General features: G+C 41.0%; 1 protein-coding gene across 1 annotated transcript in view; it reads right to left on the bottom strand.

Moving 5' to 3' along the window:
• PPHLN1 (periphilin 1) overlaps positions 1–19,140 on the bottom strand; it is a 77,372-nt gene that overhangs the window by 58,042 nt on the left and 190 nt on the right. Inside the window, 4 exon segments of the mRNA XM_068170242.1 lie at positions 7,779–7,840; positions 9,297–9,467; positions 12,098–12,189; positions 12,419–12,466. Of these exon segments, the coding sequence (XP_068026343.1) occupies positions 7,779–7,840; positions 9,297–9,467; positions 12,098–12,189; position 12,419 (326 nt within the window). The 5' untranslated portion in view covers positions 12,420–12,466.

Below are 19,140 nucleotides of genomic sequence, written 5' to 3'. Positions count from 1 at the left end.
TCAGAGTTCCATGAGACACTCCAGCAGCAAGCAAATTTTGAAAGCAAACTTTTTTTCCTTAGAATTGGAATGAGGAATGCTGCAAGGAAATAAAACGGGCCCTCCAAAAAGATCAGTCAATCACTATGCAAATAAAACCATTTTAAAATTAAAATAAATCACTGAACAACCAGCTGCCAGCGAAAGCAACATTCACCTTACAGAATATCCCTAAAACTAGCTCAAAAGTGCCAAAAAATGCAGTTGAAAATGAGGACCTCTTTCCATATTTTTGCATCATAGAGCGGGAGCAAAGCAATTCTACAACAGAAGTCCTGCTCGTCAGCCTCTTCTTTCTCCCCCATCCCCTCAAGTGACAAACACATCAGGAGACTGACAGCAGTCTGGCTGTGAATTAAATTTCTAGTGTAAACCCAGAGTCCCACCAACTCGGTAAAAGCTGAAACTCAGTTTGACATAATATTCATACAAAGAAAAGAGTCAATGCTCTAGTTTCAAGTCTCTAAGTTAAGGCAAGAGATGCATTACAGTAACAAAATCAGACTTGTCTGAAATGAGGTGGGTTTTTTCCCCACTTTCAATTGCAATGGCCTGCAATAGCAGATAGTTCTGAATTGTTCTTAATCATATATAGCCTTTAGTAGAGCACAATTTTAAAATGCTAAGTGGTATCTGGTTAGGCCACACCTCAAGTACTGTGTCCAGTTCTGGGCCCCTCAGTTTAGGAAGGAGGTTGACTTGCTGGAGCGTGTCCAGAGAAGGGCAACAAAGTTGGTGAGGGGCTCGGAACACAAGTCCTATGAGGAGAGACTGAGGGAGCTGGGGTTGCTTAGCCTGGAGAAGAGAAGACTGAGGGGAGACCTTATTGCTGTCTACAACTACCTGAAGGGGGGTTGTAGACAAGCAGAGGTTGGTCTCTTCTCCCAGGCAGCCAGCACCAGAACAAGAGGACACAGTCTCAGGCTGCGCCAGGGGAGGTTCAGGCTGGAGGTCAGGAGGAAGTTTGACACAGAGAGAGTGATTGCCCATTGGAATGGGCTGCCTGGGGAGGTGGTGGAGTGGCCATCGCTGGAGGTGTTCAGGAGGAGACTTGATGGGGTGCTTGGTTGCATGGTTTAGGTGATTAGGTGGTGTTGGATGATAGGTTGGACACAATGATCTTGAAGGTCTCTTCCAACCTGGTTTATTCTATTCTATTATTCCATTTTATCTGCATGAAAAGATCTTAGTTCTTAAAACGTATCAAAAATAAAACCCCATGTCCCAAAGGAACCCAAAACATCAGTAATACAATTAAACACAGAAAAATTTGGCCAACTAAGAGAAGTAAAATTATAAACCATAAATCTCTGGTTCCAAAGTGTTTGTCCCACGCACAAAAGAGCCAAAGAGATGGTGGGGCAGAAAACTACTCTCGAAGAAAATGTAGCAACTACTGAATTAGTAAGACTGCTGCACAGGACACTTGGTGTAACATGAAGTCATTAAGTATATAGTGTAAAACAGAATCTACTTTTAAGTTATCTATTAGCTTGCTCCAAAAAGTTCTAACTACTCTCTGCACTCACCAAAAATACAAGTCAAGGTAAACTAATTTAGCTAGCAGCCCAATACAATGGGTCTTCTGAACTGAAGATTTCAACAGACAAGTCCTTGCCTGGAGTTATAGACAGATACAATAGCTCACTGTGTTATAGGAAAACTGCAATTTTGTATGTAAATAAACAAGTTATTCTAGTAGTTTGTGTGACTACCCCAGGAGTGTAATGTTCCAGCAGATATTTTATTTATTTAAAAGGCATGTGTTAATGAATGTGATTAGAACTCTGCTTATCAATCTCTGTCAAAAGAGAAACCATTTTCTTTGGGAGAGTGCCATATTTATTCCCCCACACACATTTATTTAATAAAGAATGCAGTTCTTGCATGCTGTCCCTTATGATCTGTCAAATACTGCAACAGAAAAGTAGGCTTACTTCTATTTTTACTACCATCTCATAAATCCCTTTGGCTAAGTTTCACTTCTGCAAGCGAGACAAAGATCAACTTACATTACAAGAAAATTTAAATCCAAAACCTGCAGACCTCCCACACTACAATACACTGCTTTAAATTAGTATAAAGTATTTGAACAAGTTTTACTGTTTTCATTCATTAAAAAATATATACAGGGGTGGTGGGAAAGAAACCTCACACAACAAGCCACCTCCTGTAATTCAAAGGTAACTGCACAGTGATAATGAAGGTAACTGCCTTGGCCTATGACACGTCTGAACCCTCAACATTAGATCCTGCCTTATCAAGAGAAGAGTTAGTGACACTTAATGTCTATCTGGAGACTCACTCAATGTTTTTTTTTTGTTTTATTTAAAATACCCACTCCTGCTAAATATCATAGTATCAGTCAGGGTTGGAAGGGACCACAAGGATCATCTAGTTCCAACCCCCCTGCCATGGCCAGGGACACCCCACACTAGATCAGGCTGGCCAGAGCCTCATCCAGCTTGGTCTCTTTCCATACTCCAATACTCTTCTTTCCATACAACCTTCAGACCAGCCCTCTAGAACATTCTGCCCTGCATGTTTCTGTCCTCTAGAACATACTGCACCTACAAGGGGTTAATCACAAAGTGGAAAGGTAGTTCAAGCAAAGATCTGAACGGCATGATTCTTGGGCTTCTATCCTCCACTTTACTACCCATTTTCTCCTCAGCCTTTGGTAAACACAATCTCACTGAGAAGGTTTGTGTATTTATAAAAATTGTGGTGTATTATCTTTTACTACCATGAAGATGTGACTGTAAATGTGTCAGAAAGACACATAAGTCTCAGAGGAATGGCAATGTGCCATTGAATTAAAAGGTGTCCAAAACAAAACAGAGAACGGAGTGATGAATCATTGTTGCTCACATATCACCGATTGTTTAAAATTAAGCTTCCACACTTTGTCAGTTTCATTTCCAGCATCCAAATTACTGTATTACTTCTGCTTATTAAAGATTGGATTAAGACTACTTCCTAATTTCAAACAGGACATGGAGGGGGGCAACACACCAAAAACCAATAAATAAAACAACACACATTGCAGCAGCAAGTTTTCTTCGTAAAGAAACTAAAACTTGCATCAACAGCTTGAGAGAGGATGTTCAAAATGTCCTATGCAAGACACTTCTCAGGAATCTGTATTAATTACATGAACCAACATTACTACTGATATAGAGCACTTTGTCTACAAATATGGCAATCCTTGGTTTACAAAAAATTTGGACCTCAGGTAATTTTAAGGATCAACTTTAACGCACATATAGCTGGGATTTACAAGTGCGTCATTTGGCAATTTACCTCTTTGAAGATGAGTCTTACCCATCTTAAGATGCCAAGTTTCACCTATTTCACATCTTATGAAAAAGATGACTGAAAAAAAAAATGAATGAAGTAATACTCTGTGCACTTAAAAGGATTAAAACTTGGTAAGACTAAAGTGAATCTTCTAAAGCATTTCATGCAGAAAAATGACTTTACAAAACACCCACTAGTTAGCAAAATCCATTGCTATGATGGCCATACAGAAGTACTGTGTAAAGCTGGAGTTCTTCAACATGTAACAGCCTTGTAACTTAAAAAAAGTAATGACATGCATAAAATAATTCAATTGCTTCGAATAACTGGGTTTGATATATCACTAAAGACAAGTAGCAACACAGCCTCAGAAGTGAGCAACATCCGTAAAAGATGACCGTGGAAAGAAGTTATGTGATCTCTGCTCCTCTGATAAATTCCAAGTTTCACAATTTTCACAGCACCAGCTACCAAGATATTAGAACTGCCACCATGTGTGCAGAAAATTGGTCTCCAAGCTAGGAGATTCTGCTTTGATATGTATGTCTTTATACATGCCAACTACACTTGAGCCAAGTGGTACGTGAGAAATTAAATTACAAGAGATCCTACTTCAAACCAGGCTGTGACAGAATGCACATGAGGTTCCCGAAGTTCAGGAATCTAGCAAGAATCCCTTAGGTCAGAACAAGAGAAAAAGGGTTGGGAACGCATTTTGACATCTATGCCCAGCACAGTCTCTGAATTACTTCATTTTTTCACATATAAAATACGCCATTACTCTAAAGTCATGGCCAGGATGACAGCTGTTCACTGAGCATAGTATCTGACACATTTACAGTTACATCTTCATGGTAGTAAAAGATAACACACCACAATTTTCATAAATACACAAACCTTCTCAGTGAGATTGTGTTTACCAAAGGCTAATTGGTAGTAAAGTGGAGGATAGAAGCCCAAGAATCATGCCTTTCAGATCTTTGCTTGAACTACCTTTCCACTTTGTGATTATCCCCTTGTAGGTGCAGTATGTTCTAGAGGACGGAAACATGCAGGACAAAATGTTCTAGAGGGCTGGTCTGAAGCTTGCATGGAAAGAAGAGTATTGGAGTATGGAAAGAGAGTGTGGGGTGTCCCTGTCCATGGCAGAGGGGGTGGAACTGGAAGATCCTTGTGGTCCCTTCCAACCCTGACTGATACTACTATGATAAAACAGGGCTAAAACTTCCAAAGTATTGAGTGGTCCAGAATAATCCAGTAATAGTTCACTCAGTGGCAGACTACTGGCAAATGATAGCTGCTTTGAAACTGGAGCCTAACTCCCTAAGGAGAAAGAAGGCAAGAAAAACCCCACAGCTACTCCAAGACAAGTAACATCAACAACCCTCTCATCACACAGAGAGAATTACTGCAGCTCAGTGGACACATCACAGCTCAAGTAACACAGCTTCAGCAACTGCTTACTTAGCAGCAACTTCCTACTTTTAAGAAAAAGGCAGGAAGCATTACAAAAACAAAGAAAAATCCACAAAGAAACAATAGCAGCAACAACATCGTCAACAAAACCAGTAAAATCTAACAGCTGGTTTCTTGAACACTGGAAGCATTCACCCTCCAAAACTGTGCATCATGTAAGGGTTTTTGATATTCCAGATAAGCAGCTTCTTTTACTTTGTGAAAGTCTCAAATAATGTTTTCCAGCACTCCAAATAAAGACAGAAGGAATAAAAAGAGTAAGAGATCAGAAACTACTTTTTGTCAGTTAAGCTGCCCAAAAGCAAAGGAGAAAAATGTGAATGGTTAATGTTTAAGAACTATTAAACATAACTTATTAAAGCATATTTTTAGCTGCTGCATTAGTTTAGGGGGGGAAAAAAAAAAATCAAGAAAACTGATTATTTTTGTCAGTAAAAGCTATTGCTTCTAGAATTTTGTGTCACTGCACAGACTACGAAAACTCATTAACTTTACAAGTCTCTTGAGTGTTTACAGCTTCACAAAGCTAATTCTGTACTGGGTTTTAGCCATATTCCATGCAATGTTTTTAAAAAGTATTTCTGGTTAAATTAACCTTAAGTTTCCCTCTACCAGCACATAGAAAAAAAAAACAAAATTCAGAAGTGCTCCAGAAGAGTTTACCCAAAACAACTTCCAGCATATCCAAAGAGAAAGCATTTTTGCATATATTAATTTAATTCAAGGATTTTCACATCCAAGTTAACTGTTCCTATGCACTTCTGTACAATCAGGTTTCTGACAGGCTAAAGCAAATCTACATTAAAAAATCATAGTATCATAGTATCAGTCAGGGTTGGAAGGGACCACAAGGATCATGTAGTTCCAACCCCCCTGCCATGGGCAGGGACACCCCACACTACATCAGGCTGGCCAGAGCCTCATCCAGCCTGCTCTTAAACACCTCCAGGGATGGGGCCCCAACCACCTCCCTGGACAACCCATTCCAGGGTCTCACCACTCTCATGGTGAAGAACCTCCTCCTCACATCCAGCCTGAATCTCCCCACCTCCAGCTTCATTCCATTCCCCCTAGTCCTACCACTACCTGAGATCCTAAGAAGTCCCTCCCCAGCCTTCCTGTAGGCCCCCTTCAGATACTGGAAGGCCACAATTAAGTCACCTCAGAGCCTTCTCTTCTCCAGACTGAACAGCCCCAACTCCTTCAGTCTGTCCTCATAGGAGAGGTGCTCCAGCCCTCTGATCATCCTCGTAACCCTTCTCTGCACATGTTCCAGCACCTCCATATCCCTCTTGTAATAGGGGCTCCAGAACTGGATGCAGTACTCCAGGTGGGGTCTCACCAGAGCTGAGGAGAGGGAGAGGATCACCTCCCTTGACCTGCTGGCCACACTTCTCCTGATGCAGCCCAGGATCTGATTGGATTTGCGGGCTGCAAGTGCACATTGAGAAAAATCTACATAATTTAACAGCAAATACATTCCAATAGCCTCAACTGAACCAAGCATCCCCATGAAGTTCCACCATACCGTTACCACAGTTGTGTAACGGTCACATATTTTGAAATACATATTCTGAAATACAGCAAATGGGACTTTTACCTATCATGCAACACATTTTTGAAGCTGACATTTCATCCTCCCATTTTGAGTGGAGTAAGTCCAGACACATTTAAGACAATACTTTTGACCACTGGGTGCCACTCTTGTTCTGTCTAACAAATTGCCCTGCACTAAGTCAGTCTTTGCACATTTTGGGGATTTTCTTGTTTGTTTGATTCATTTTTTTCCAGCTTTAAACAACTCTGATTCTTCTAAAGTAGAAGGAAAAGATGGAAGAATTCTTAGACAAGTTTCTATAAAACACTTGCTACTTCTCTAAACTCTTTGCTGTCGCTTCTAGGCCCAAGAATGCCATTTTGAGAAGTGCAGTGCAGTGCACAGATCCTACAGTACATGAAGGTTTTTTATTTTATGGTGAAGTTCTGTAATAACCTAATGCTGTATCTAAACCATCACATTCAAAAGGATAACTATTGCAACCATATGGCAACTTTTCTAACTGACCAGGCATCTATAGCTAACTTGGTTTACTTTTGTTGTTCTTTGTACGATGCAACCAGAGTTTTATATAGACAGCAGTAACAAAGAATTACTCTACATGGAACAAGATATTTATGAATGACACCAGAATTCAGTACATGGAAATACAGGCATGGTATGATAGCAGCCACCCTGAGATGTGGAAACATAGTATGTGGCATATAAAAGCACAGCCATGAGATTCTTAAATTAGATTAAATATTGCAATTATGCTAACAGTTAACTCTTGTCTGAATATTTAAGGCGAGTTTCATCCTTGCCCATAAATTTGGAGTGTAAAACTATCCTGTGCACTTTGTCTTACCAAACATCATCACAGGTGTATGTATGTTAGAGCTTTACTCTTTAATGCTATTCCTTACATTTCATAGATGGGAACCTGAGGTACTAGTTGTCAGCCCAGCTGAGAAAACAGGGAGGTCAGAACAAGGCTATAGTAAACTTCATAATCCCATTAATCCACCCCAGCAACCCTTAAAACGGTACTGGTATCTTCACACTGTATTGTGGCATGAAGGTACTACAGTCACTGAAGCAACTATTACACCTAAGAGTTCTCATTAACTTCAACTGCTACAGGAGATACAGTAAATTACACATGGTACCAAGCTGACATCCTGAAGATGCTATCATTATGCCTCACATCTTTTATTAAACAAATACTGCCATAGCCATTCTCATTTCTTTGATTTGTATTTCAAACAACACAACCAGAAACCAATTCTCCACTATCATCTTTTACTTCAACAAATGTCCTTTTCTACATTCACTGCTCCACTCTAAAACTGTTTGGATAACAATGGAAAAATCCCTAAATAGTCCCAGTTTCTGCACAGCACCACAGTGAAGTCTTATAAAATACCTGTATTCGGGATGCCGACTTAGAGAATGATCATCCCGTGGCCACCTGTAGCCTGATTCATCCTGCAAAACACACATGCAAAACACCTGTGAGATATGTATCTCAACATCAGATGTCAGGCACTTATTTACTGCAAAATGAAAGCATTTATTAAGATAAAAGAAAGTATTCATCATTCACAGCAAGGTTCTGCTGAGGTTTTTTTCCTCACTTTATCCCATTACTCTTGTTTTCTTCCCCTACCAATATGAAAAAGAGCAACTTTGCAATACTGAATGAAACACAAAAACAGCAAAAATCTCCAAACTATATACACAGGCCCTGACTTCAAAAAGACAATTTTCCTCACTGAAATGTCACCAATAGCTTGAAATTACAGAATTTCAAGTAGCTGGGTTGGAGGAAGCAACAGTTACAACTTTACAAAGGGACCAGAAATGTTGTACTTGCATGTAGCTACTGGGGGGGAAACAACAAACAAGATTCAACATCAAGAGAGAAGTTAAATTCATGAATAAATGTGTGAATTGAAAGGATAAGTAGACAACATTCACAGAATGCTATGGGTTGGAAGGGATCTCCTGAGATCATTGAGTCCAAGTGTCTCCCCATGTTGAGGTGGAACCTCCTGTGCTCTAGCTTGTACCCACTGTTCCTTGTCATATCACTCAGCACTACCAAACTAAGACTGGCACCTTCATCTTCATAGTATCAGTCAAGGTTGGAAGAGACCACAAGGATCATCTAGTTCCAACCCCCCTGCCATGGGCAGGGACACCCCACACTAGATCAGGCTGGCCAGAGCCTCGTACAGCCTGGGCTTAAACACCTCTAGGGACAGGGCCTCAACCACCTCCCTGAACAACCCATTCCAGGGCTTCACCACTCTCATGGTGAAGAACTTCCTCCTCACATCCAGCCTGAATCTCTTGACACTCACCCCTCAAGTATTTGTTAAATAGAAAGCTTTTGCAATCATTCTATTCATCCAGGTAACTTTGCACTCCATTAGAGAGTCAGAGAATGGTTTGGGTTGAAAGGCACCTCTGAAGGACATCTAGTCCAAACCACCCTGGGTAAGCAAGGACATGCTCAACTAGATCAGGTTGCCCAGAGTCCTGTCAAGCCTCAGAGGACTTAGGACCACTGGTTTTTTCTCAGTTCATACTCTGAGCTTTCCACTGTGATGGACAAGGGCTTTTTTCTAAGTCAACAGAGCAGCTAGGAACCATAAGCAGCAGCAAATAGATATTACCATATAATCAAAAGCCTCAGAAGCACAGTAACAGCAAAAAAAGCACCAAGTATCAAAAACAGAATGGTTTTTTTCTATTCATTCTATTTCAGCTTATGAGAACAGTACTAATATTAGAATATTAGAATAACCTGCATTTCTTAGAATAAACCAAACCAGGTTGGAAGAGACCTAGCAATGCTCTGTCTGAAATAATATTTCAATCATTTGGTATTCAAGCATTAACGAGAAGATAAAGATGGGAGTACAACCACCTTACGTACGCCTCGATGTGGTGGGCCACTTCTTCGGTCATGGGTGAAACTGCGACCCCCTTCATAGTCTCTGTACTCAGCGTAATTGTAATCGTCATACCGACTGTAATTCCCATCCACAGGTCTTTCAAACAGCGGTGGTTTCTTGGGCACAACATTTACTACTCTATGATAATCATCCTAAAACACAAAACAAAATTAATAGCTTTTAACAGTTGGAAATCTGCAGTGAACACACAGAAGTAAAACCAACACGTAACATCTAAGCATGGAACTAGGTCACAAGGATGATCAGAGGGCTGGAGCACCTCTCCTATGAGGACAGACTGAAGGAGTTGGGGCTGTTCAGTCTGCAGAAGAGAAGGCTCCGAGGTGACCTCATTGTGGCCTTCCAGTATCTGAAGGGGGGCTACAAGAAGGCTGGGGAGGGACTTCTCAGGCTCTCAGGTAGTGATAGAACTAGGGGGAATGGAATGAAGCTGGAGGTGGGGAGATTCAGGCTAGATGTGAGGAGGAGGTTCTTCACCATGAGAGTGGTGAGACCCTGGAATGGGTTGTCCAGGGAGGTGGTCAAGGCCCCGTCCCTGGGGGTGTTTAAGAGCAGGCTGGACGAGGCTCTGGCCATCCTGATGTAGTGTAGGGTGTCCCTGCCCATGGCAGGGGGGTTGGAACTAGATGATCCTTGTGGTCCCTTCTAACCCTGACTGAAACTATGAACTACATAATAATCTTAAAGCTGAAACAGCACAAGGGAACAACAATCATGACAAATCATGCCAGTTCAATAGCAGAATAACTTCTTAACCCTTCTTAACCCTGTCATGGTTTAGTTGTTTAAGTGGGTTGGATTGGTTGATGGGTTGGACGTGATGATCGTGAAGGTCTCTTCCAACCTGGCTTATTCTATGTATTCTATTTGGACACTGTTCAGATGCAATCCTTATCCACTACAGGTTTAATGATAGAGGGAAAATTTTCAACATAGTTGAAGTTTATTTTGAACTTAAGCAGCAGCAGCATTAACTACTTTCTAAGCATCTGCAACTTTCTATTTTGAGCATTAGCTACATATACTTCTCAGAGACTTCCACGTTATCTTAGGAATGCAATAGTTACACCTGTACTGGCTGTAAAACAAATGTCAGTAATACCCTCCACACTGTGGAGATTATAGAGAAGACAGTCATTGCTTTCACAATCTGAATAGGTAAGCACCTTCTCAGTAAGCTATCTGAGGACTGAAGTAACAGAGACAGTTTTAACACTCTTAGTTTTTCTTTTAAGTCAAGTTTTGGATAGCTTTTTGCTGTCATGCAAAATTGTTTTATTGTATCTCCTCCAAATAAAATGTCATACTCCGTTTAGCAATTAAAAGAATCGTTTATTAAAAGCAAATTGCACAATAGCAAAAGGTACAAATTCGGTTTTCTAGAACCAAGCATTATATAAACCAACAGCAAATAAAAAGCAAACAAAAATATGAATGCAAGACTTAAAATACAAAATCTTCCTCACTTCATAAGGTATTTTTTCTATGGGTCTTGAAAACACAAGCTATCAATGCAGAGCCTTGAGCTAGCCTATGCAATTTGGAGGAGGGGAAAGATACTCAAACTACTTTTTAACAGCAGAAGTCACAACCTAATGTACCAATAGTTTTCGTAGAAAACAATACTGAATTCAGAAACTACCATGCAAAAAAACCCTTAAGTTCTGAATTCAGAGATCACCCAACAAATTCACTAGAGGGCAATCCAAAGCCAGTCTACAGCCATACCAATACAAAGCAGAATCTACATACACAATGACACACACAGAGACAATGTTTGATCTACCCTACCTCATGGAACATTCCCAGCACGTTTTTTGGGGTGCTTTTTTCTTTTGGGTGTCTTACACAGATGTGTTCTGAAGCTAAAAGACAATTGCTCCATGCTTTAACCTCACATCAAAGTCTCTATCAGACAACTATACTGACATACAGAAGGATAATTACGTGAAATCTGAAGGCATGCCCACTTAACAGTTATTTGTGCAAGTACCAGAGAAGGGCAACAAGGCTGGGGAGAGGCCTTGAACACAAGCCCTATGAGGAGAGGCTGAGGGAGCTGGGATTGTTTAGCCTGGAGAAGAGGAGGCTCAGGGGTGACCTCATTGCCCTCTACAACTACCTGAAAGGTGGTTGTAGCCGGGAAGGGGTTGATCTCTTCTCCCAGGCAACCAGCACCAGAACAAGAGGACAGAGTCTCAAGCTGCACCAGGGGAGGTTTAGACTCGAGGTGAGGAGAAAGTTCTTCACTGAGTGAGTCATCCGTCATTGGAATGGGCTGCCCAGGGAGGTGGTGGAGTCACCGTCCCTGGAGGCGTTCAAGAGGGGATTGGATGTGGCACTTGGTGCCGTGGTCTATTCATGGGGTCTGTGTTGATAGGTTGGACTCGATGATCCTCAAGGTCCTTTCCAACCTTACTTATACTGTGATACTTGCAACTTCATGTTGTTGACCAGGATGTGAAAGCTGTTTCGACTACAATCTATACTTGATACATAATGAGCATTTAGTTTAGATTGGGACAAGTCACTTGCTCTCTCAAGAGATGCTTCGTGCTCAGTTCCAACATACTAACCTATTGGCAAATACTAAGCACATTCATGGATTTAATACATAATTTTTACTAGATAGGACATGAGAAAATAACAGAATTTAGGGTGTATTAGGAACTTAACAGAAGCACATAAATCCAGCCCTATGGCACACATCATGGTGCAAAGATACAGTGTAAAGGTATAAAGCAGAACACCATACACTTACATCAGGATGAATCCTTGGAGGGAGACGCTCTCTTGGAACTCTTTCATAGTCATACCGCCCTTCAGACCACATTTCATCTCTTCGATATGCCACTGAACCCAATAAAATTCCAATTAGCCGAGACCAGAAGGAGAGACATACCATTATCTACTTTCACAAAATAAGACCACAACTGGAAATAGACCTGGCAGGCTATATGAAACTATTGATAATTACAGCTGGTTAAGTATCAACATGGCAAAAGGGTTTATTAGCTGTAGACAGAGGGAGGACTAAGCCACGTATATATTATTGTGAAAAATAATTAACTCTCATACTTACTTTTCTATCAGTTTTAACAGCTCTGGTTTTGAAGATCCATTCAATTACCTATGGAAAAAAAATTAAATCAGAAAAAAAAAAAAAAAAGCCCATATATTCATAACTACATTTTCTTCTAAGACATTTTAAATCTATATATTTCAACTGTGTGAATGAGTACAGAGTAATTTCCTACACTCTACTGAGAAAGAATATGAACTACTCAGCTGAATTCACAAAAATCACAAAACTCCCCATGACAAATTATTACACATAAAACATTCTCCTAAGGAATTCCAATATTTTGTTTCCCTTTTACCATCTGCTTTCTTAAAAAGACTCAGAAAAATATTCAATGTGTTTACTTAATGTTTATCTGGCTTTCAACACCATTAAGTAGAGAAAAATAATGCAGTCGCCAGAAAAGTTCTGTTTAACAAATGCTTTTTATTTGGTAGCTGATGAAGTAGTTCTTTCCTCAACTGCAACGATCCTTTGTGCTAGCAGATTTTGGCCCTACCACTGCTGCAGATGAAACAGAGTATCTTCTTAAAACTTTGTTCCAGTTTATAACAGACTTGACCTTAAGTACATTCCAGGACCAAGAGAGAGGATTAGTCTGATGTAGCACAGAACAAAGATCAAAAGCTGATTACACCAAGACTTTGACTGGTTCTGATTTTGGCAAGGATAAAAGCTGGCAGGCCTACTGTCCCTGCTTTTGCCAGTGTACTCCACACAACAGTTATTCATTCTGAAGCCACTATTAGCCCAGTATATTCATCAGAAGCACCGTTCTGGCACTTTCACAGTTAACTGTCACAACTTTTCTTCATTCTCTAGTTCAGAGACTTTTGCTAAAGCCTAAAAAAATTCTTACCAGCTGCTACACTGCCCTCTTTTTTCCACATCACCAGGTCACTCTACCTGCTCTTACACTGTCCACACACTCCACTTTTCTTTGCATCTGTATAGTTCTGTGTTTTACAGGTACAAGGATGGACAGAAAATGCTGAGGCAAGACAACATCATTACACTGGAATGGTGTCATGCTCTCTCTCCTAAAACAATTTGCTGTCAGTCCCTCATGCCCAGCCCTTGACCCACAGTGGACCATTCCATCTACCCATACCCACTGGACAGCACTTTAGTGTCCCACTGGCACCTACTCCTACCCCTGCTTGCTACAGCCCACCCACCTCTCACACACTATAGACTTTGGTACATGATGGCAAGCCTCACTTGGTTTTTAGACTAAAGGCAAATACCTGAAGCTGGACACAGATAAGATTTTTAAGCAGGGATTTTGCATTTTGACAAATACAGAAGCATTTGTGTCCTTCTGCCTGCAGCAGCAACTGAAAATATTAACTGAACACAACATTCAAAAAACCCAATATATTTCAGGTAAGTGCCACTGAAGCTAAGTGTAAGCTTACACATCATGTGGTGACAGGTTGGACTCAATCTTTGAGGTCTCTTCCAACCTTAGGAATAGTAAATATCATGATACCATGTCACTCAAGCCACCTCCAACATCCCAACACACTCCACTATCAGGCACTGTCATGGATGAGTATTTTAACATCCTGCTCTGTTTGTCACAAAATGAGCAATGAGCAATCATAGATTTTACACAACTCTGACACAGCAACAATTCAAGATTTATTAACACTTAATCAGAAGATCAGTATGAATTATTTAAACAATATTTAATCATCAGAGTGGTTTGATGAATTTTACTATACTGAACACGGTGACTTAGACATAAGGATTCAGAAATGGCAAAATTCACTTGAGGTGATGAAGTCTCCTACGCCAAATCACAGCCACATACACACACACAGATTCAATGGTTAGTACACACACAGTTACACAGAGCTCAACACACACCTATAGGTATAGAGGTCAACCTGTTTGTGGCTTGTAACGTACTATTGGTACCAAATGATCTTTGAAATTTCACAAAATCCAGTTGCAGTGAATTACTATTCCTTTTAGTCAGCATTTGTCAGCAGACAATCTTTGAACTCTTTGTTGTAATCACACAGACTACCTCAGAAATCCTGGCAAAATCTGCTTCAAGAAGCGTCCCAACTTGGGTGGAGGACAGAGGAGGAAGATAGGGAGTCAGAGCCTGCTGCAACCCTGGAGAGCTCCACAGGTCCCACTTAGGACTGTCATTTACAGGATCTTAAGATGATTTGACTTTGGTCAGTATTTTTTTTCATTTGGCAAAAATTCTTGGCTCGTTGCACAGCAGGTTCCAGTGCATGCAGCAGAAGTTTGTCAAGGAACTGGAGTTTCAGGAACACCTAGGGAGCACCAAATTGTACCTAGTCACTGCACTTAGAGCAAAGACAAAAACACATTGTTGGCTGGTTCTGACATCACAGCGGACTCCAGGGGGTCTGTATCACCACACAACCACATTCCTGTACATGCTTTGGTATATTATCAGGCAACAAGGCTGATAAAAACACATCCATTTTGATCACTACTGATGGACCTCACTGAATCTAGCAAGAATTGTCACCAGGCTTTCCACAAAACAAAAACACAAGCTGAAAAAAGATAGCGATACAACAGACTAAACAGAAGTAAAAACTACACAATTACACCAGACAAGAAGTATGGAGGTGGTAGAAAATTCTCAAAAGTGACAATATTTTGCATTCAGAGGAATGAAATTAAGGAAATCAGTCACATACAATCAGCTATTGAGTACATTGCTAAAAACACTGACAAGATTAAAATGTAGAACAGTAATTTTATATATAAGACTAAACAGACAAATTTTAGCGGGGACCAAAGAGACTAAACATTTAAAGGTAGGGAAAATGCATTACCAAGCATCTTAGAATCATAGAATTATAAAACTATTTTGGTTGGAATAGATTTTAAGATTATCAAGTTCAACCATTAACCCAGCACTGCCCAATCACCACTAAACCACATCCCTCAGCATCATATTTATACATATTTTAAATAACTCTAGGGATGGTGGCTCTACCACTTCCCTAGGGAGCCTGTTCCAAGACTTTTACAACTCTTGTTGAATACATTTCATCTGTTTATGGGGGGGGGGGGAAATTCAATTTCTTAAATGATGTGACTTAACACATCTTTAATAATAATCATTAAGAGACTAAAGTCTTAGCATCAATATGAGAAGACTTCCTTAACAAGGATTCAAGAAGAATCAGGAAGAGTGTGGCCAGCAGGAGCAGGCAAGTTATTCTGCACTGTGCTCAAGCACTGGTTAGGCCACACCTTGAGTCCTGTGTCCAGTTCTGGGCCCCTCAGTTTAGGAAAGATGTTGAGTTGCTGGTAGGTGTCCAGAGAAGGGCAACAAAGCTGGGGAGGGGTCTGGAGCACAGCCCTGGGAGGAAAGGCTGAGGGAGCTGGGGTTGCTTAGCCTGGAGAAGAGTAGGCTCAGGGGAGACCTTCTTGCTCTCTCCAACTCCCTGAAGGGAGGTTGTAGCCAGGTGGGGGTTGGTCTCTTCTCCCAGGCAGGCACCCAGCACCAGAACAAGAGGACACAGTCTCAAGCTGTGCCAGGGGAGGTTTAGGCTGGAGATGAGGAGAAAGTTCTTCCCAGCAAGAGAGATTGGCCATTGGAATGTGCTGCCCAGGGAGGTGGTGGAGTCCCCATCCCTGGAGATGTTCAAGAGGGGATTGGATGTGGCACTTGGAGTCATGGTTTAGTTGTAGTCATGAGGTATTGGGTGCCAGGTTGGACTTGCTGATCTCTGAGGTCTTTTCCAACCTTATTGATTCTATGATTCTAAGAGATCAAACCTCAAGTTCACTACACTGTATTCAGATGAATCTGTTCTCAGTACAAAGTTCTAAAACAAAAATTAAAAAACCCAAATTATTTCACACCTGATATCATTATCACTTACATTATTTTCTATTAGTATATACCACCAGGCGTAGCTGATGACATATAATCTCTTGTTGTATTAAACAACCCCTTCCTACTGTTCATCTGAGGTGACTGCTTACCCTAAAGCAAGGTTTTTATCTCAAATAAAGATACTGCAGCATATGCAGAAGCCATTCTATTAACAAAGTGCAAGCTGCTCCACTGTGGCCAGCTGCCAAGAATGGCTTTGCTCAGATTATCACGGCACCATGCCTTGCTCTGTGCTGGTGTAACTGATGTACTACAAGGGTTTCTTTATCAAACAGATTACATGTCTAACTTAGACACTAAATTTTTTTCATAGCTGGGTTTTCCTTATTGATCAATTATTTATTTAGAAAGAAAACAATTTAAAACATACATACTAAAACAAAAACCAACAAAACCCTGACAATTGCAAAAGCACCCCACTAATCTACAACATTTTGCACCCTATTCTTGCCTGTTTACGCTTACTTCGACATCAATTTTATCAGTCTACAAATATCTACTTATCAGAGTTCTAATTTCCCAGTGTGTGTTATCAGCCTTTTGCAGAATCTACATTTTTGTCTCAAACACATAGAGTTTCCTAATCCAGATGGCTACAGCTTGCCATATGTCAAAAAGCATAAAAACGATGCTGTGCTGTAAGGGCAGAGGCAGGCAGCTGCACTATTCTCTGATGCTACTGCTTTTAGGACAAACAGTACAGACTGATAAACACGGACCAGTTCTCTCTCCTCCAGTTTGGAAAGCTCTCAAAAACAGATTAGATGCTTTTGTACAAATAAGACCAAGGAAATATGTTTAGATAACTGCAATTTCTTAGAAATATCATGGCCAAATTTACAACAATTTGAAGACACAATGGCAGACAGAAAACGCTGCTTTTTCTTCCAACGACTGGAATCAGGTTTTGATAGTGCTTCAGATATATTCCGGTATCTCTTATCTACACAGGAGGCAAGGCAGATAAAACTGAGTTTTGAGGAAAATAAAGGAACTTTCTCTTCTTCTCTGGGACAGGCAGAAAACACTGAATAGACACAGTCCCCTATTTTAAGATGAAAAAGCAGAAGTGCACGAGCAGATGGAAAAATCCAGCACAACAGTACATAAAATACTGTGAAGGAAGCATTGAGGGGAAAAAAAACAAAACACCAAAAAAAACCAGAGATACAGACAGAATCCATCTCATTTTCTAATAACAAATAGCAGGCTGTAAGATTTTCAAAAGCACTCAGAATCGTAACTGCAGTAACTTTAGGCATATTCTATCTAAACAGCAACAACCTGAAGGAGGAGTCATTCTTCCAATCTCTCCTGACCTGTTCACAATAATTCTGGCTTAAGAGAAAGGGTAAAAAAGAAAAATAAAAGAATATTTTTAAAATTTTAAAGCACTGACCATGAAAGTCACAATAACACTCAGCTCAAAAGGGAAAAAAGGCAGAAACGTGTAAGTTGAATAAAATTAACTGCAGCATTCTGATGACGACGTACAGTTCCACGGGTTCAGTTTCCCTAATGCATCACTCTAATATACCACTAGGAGCAAGAGAAATAGAGGCAATTCCTTGGGGGTTATGTAAATACAATGACTGATGTATTAGCACTGATCTTTGCCTGAATAGCTGCAGTTACCAACTTCTCATCCTTCTTTAGCACTAATGCTGTGAAAAGAATACAGGCTGCGATAAGGCTTTTGAACCAGCATTGTCAACGCAGACAGTAGTATGGATCACCCCCTTCGCTGTGACCTTCCATCGTGCAGCACAAACATTTCAACAATGTCAGCTCATCATACTGTTGTCGTAACAGGCCAAAACTGCAATGCTTCTCAACATTCACACTTGAAAGGAACAACCAGCTCTGAATGTTTCACCCAGCGCAAATCACTGTATCAAACTCAGGTTAGTGCTGGTACAGATTCTGTGAGCTTCCACATTTTTTTGTGTGTATTTCTGTCAGTCTTTGATCCTTTCGAGTTCCAGCCGCTTCTGATAAAGAATAATTGTAAGACTATCCATGAAAACTAATGCATTGTAAAGAGCCTGCTTAGGGAGTGTGAGAGAGAGAAGGTTTAAAGTGTCTGAATACTAATAAAGGCTTTAAACATATTTCAAGGCACCCCATTGTTAAGATAACCATATAGATTTATTCTAGTACTTCTAAGGAAATCAGCTAAGTGACGAACTCGTCTCTTATTTCTCTCTCTAGAAACATTAAGGATACTGACGCTGCACCATGGTACCCACATGGTGCCTCCCCGAAAGTGCTTCCAGCCGGATTTATACAGCCCCCAAACACTCTACTAGTTATTCAAGTCTCAAATAACTCTCAAACAAAAACACAAATAAACTGAGAATCAAAACTTCTGGCAAGCCCGGGTTTTTTAAAGGATTAAAAGGTAAGGTTTACAACAGTCACCCTCCGTGCTAACACCGCAGCCGCCTGCCCAGAAGATACTATGCTTCCCGGCCCTCCCGTCCCGCCATTTCTATTCACCCCAACTTCTGAGGAAGCTGGGCAGGAAGCCCCACGAGCCGGGCTCCCTGCGCCGTGGAGGACGAAGGCTCAAGGCCCCCAGAGGTGCCGTCTCCCAGGAAGAGCCTCACGAATGCTTCAGCAAACACCCGAGCACGTGCTCGCAGCATCCAAGCGCCGCGGGGCGCAGCGGGAGGGAAGGCAGTGCTCTTCCCGAGCCCCGCAACGCTCAGCGCCTCACAACGGAACCAAAATGGCAAACCGCCGCCCTAAGAGCCCGCGGGCCGCCGCTGAGGGCCACGCAATCAGATCTGACATGATGAAGTAACCACGTTCATTCCGC

This window comes from Melanerpes formicivorus, unplaced genomic scaffold (genome assembly GCF_026170545.1).
Source record: "Melanerpes formicivorus ecotype bairdi unplaced genomic scaffold, bMelFor1.0.p_v2 SCAF_3, whole genome shotgun sequence".
In the NCBI taxonomy this organism is placed as follows: domain Eukaryota; kingdom Metazoa; phylum Chordata; class Aves; order Piciformes; family Picidae; genus Melanerpes; species Melanerpes formicivorus.
This window is presented reverse-complemented; position numbering and strand designations above follow the sequence as displayed.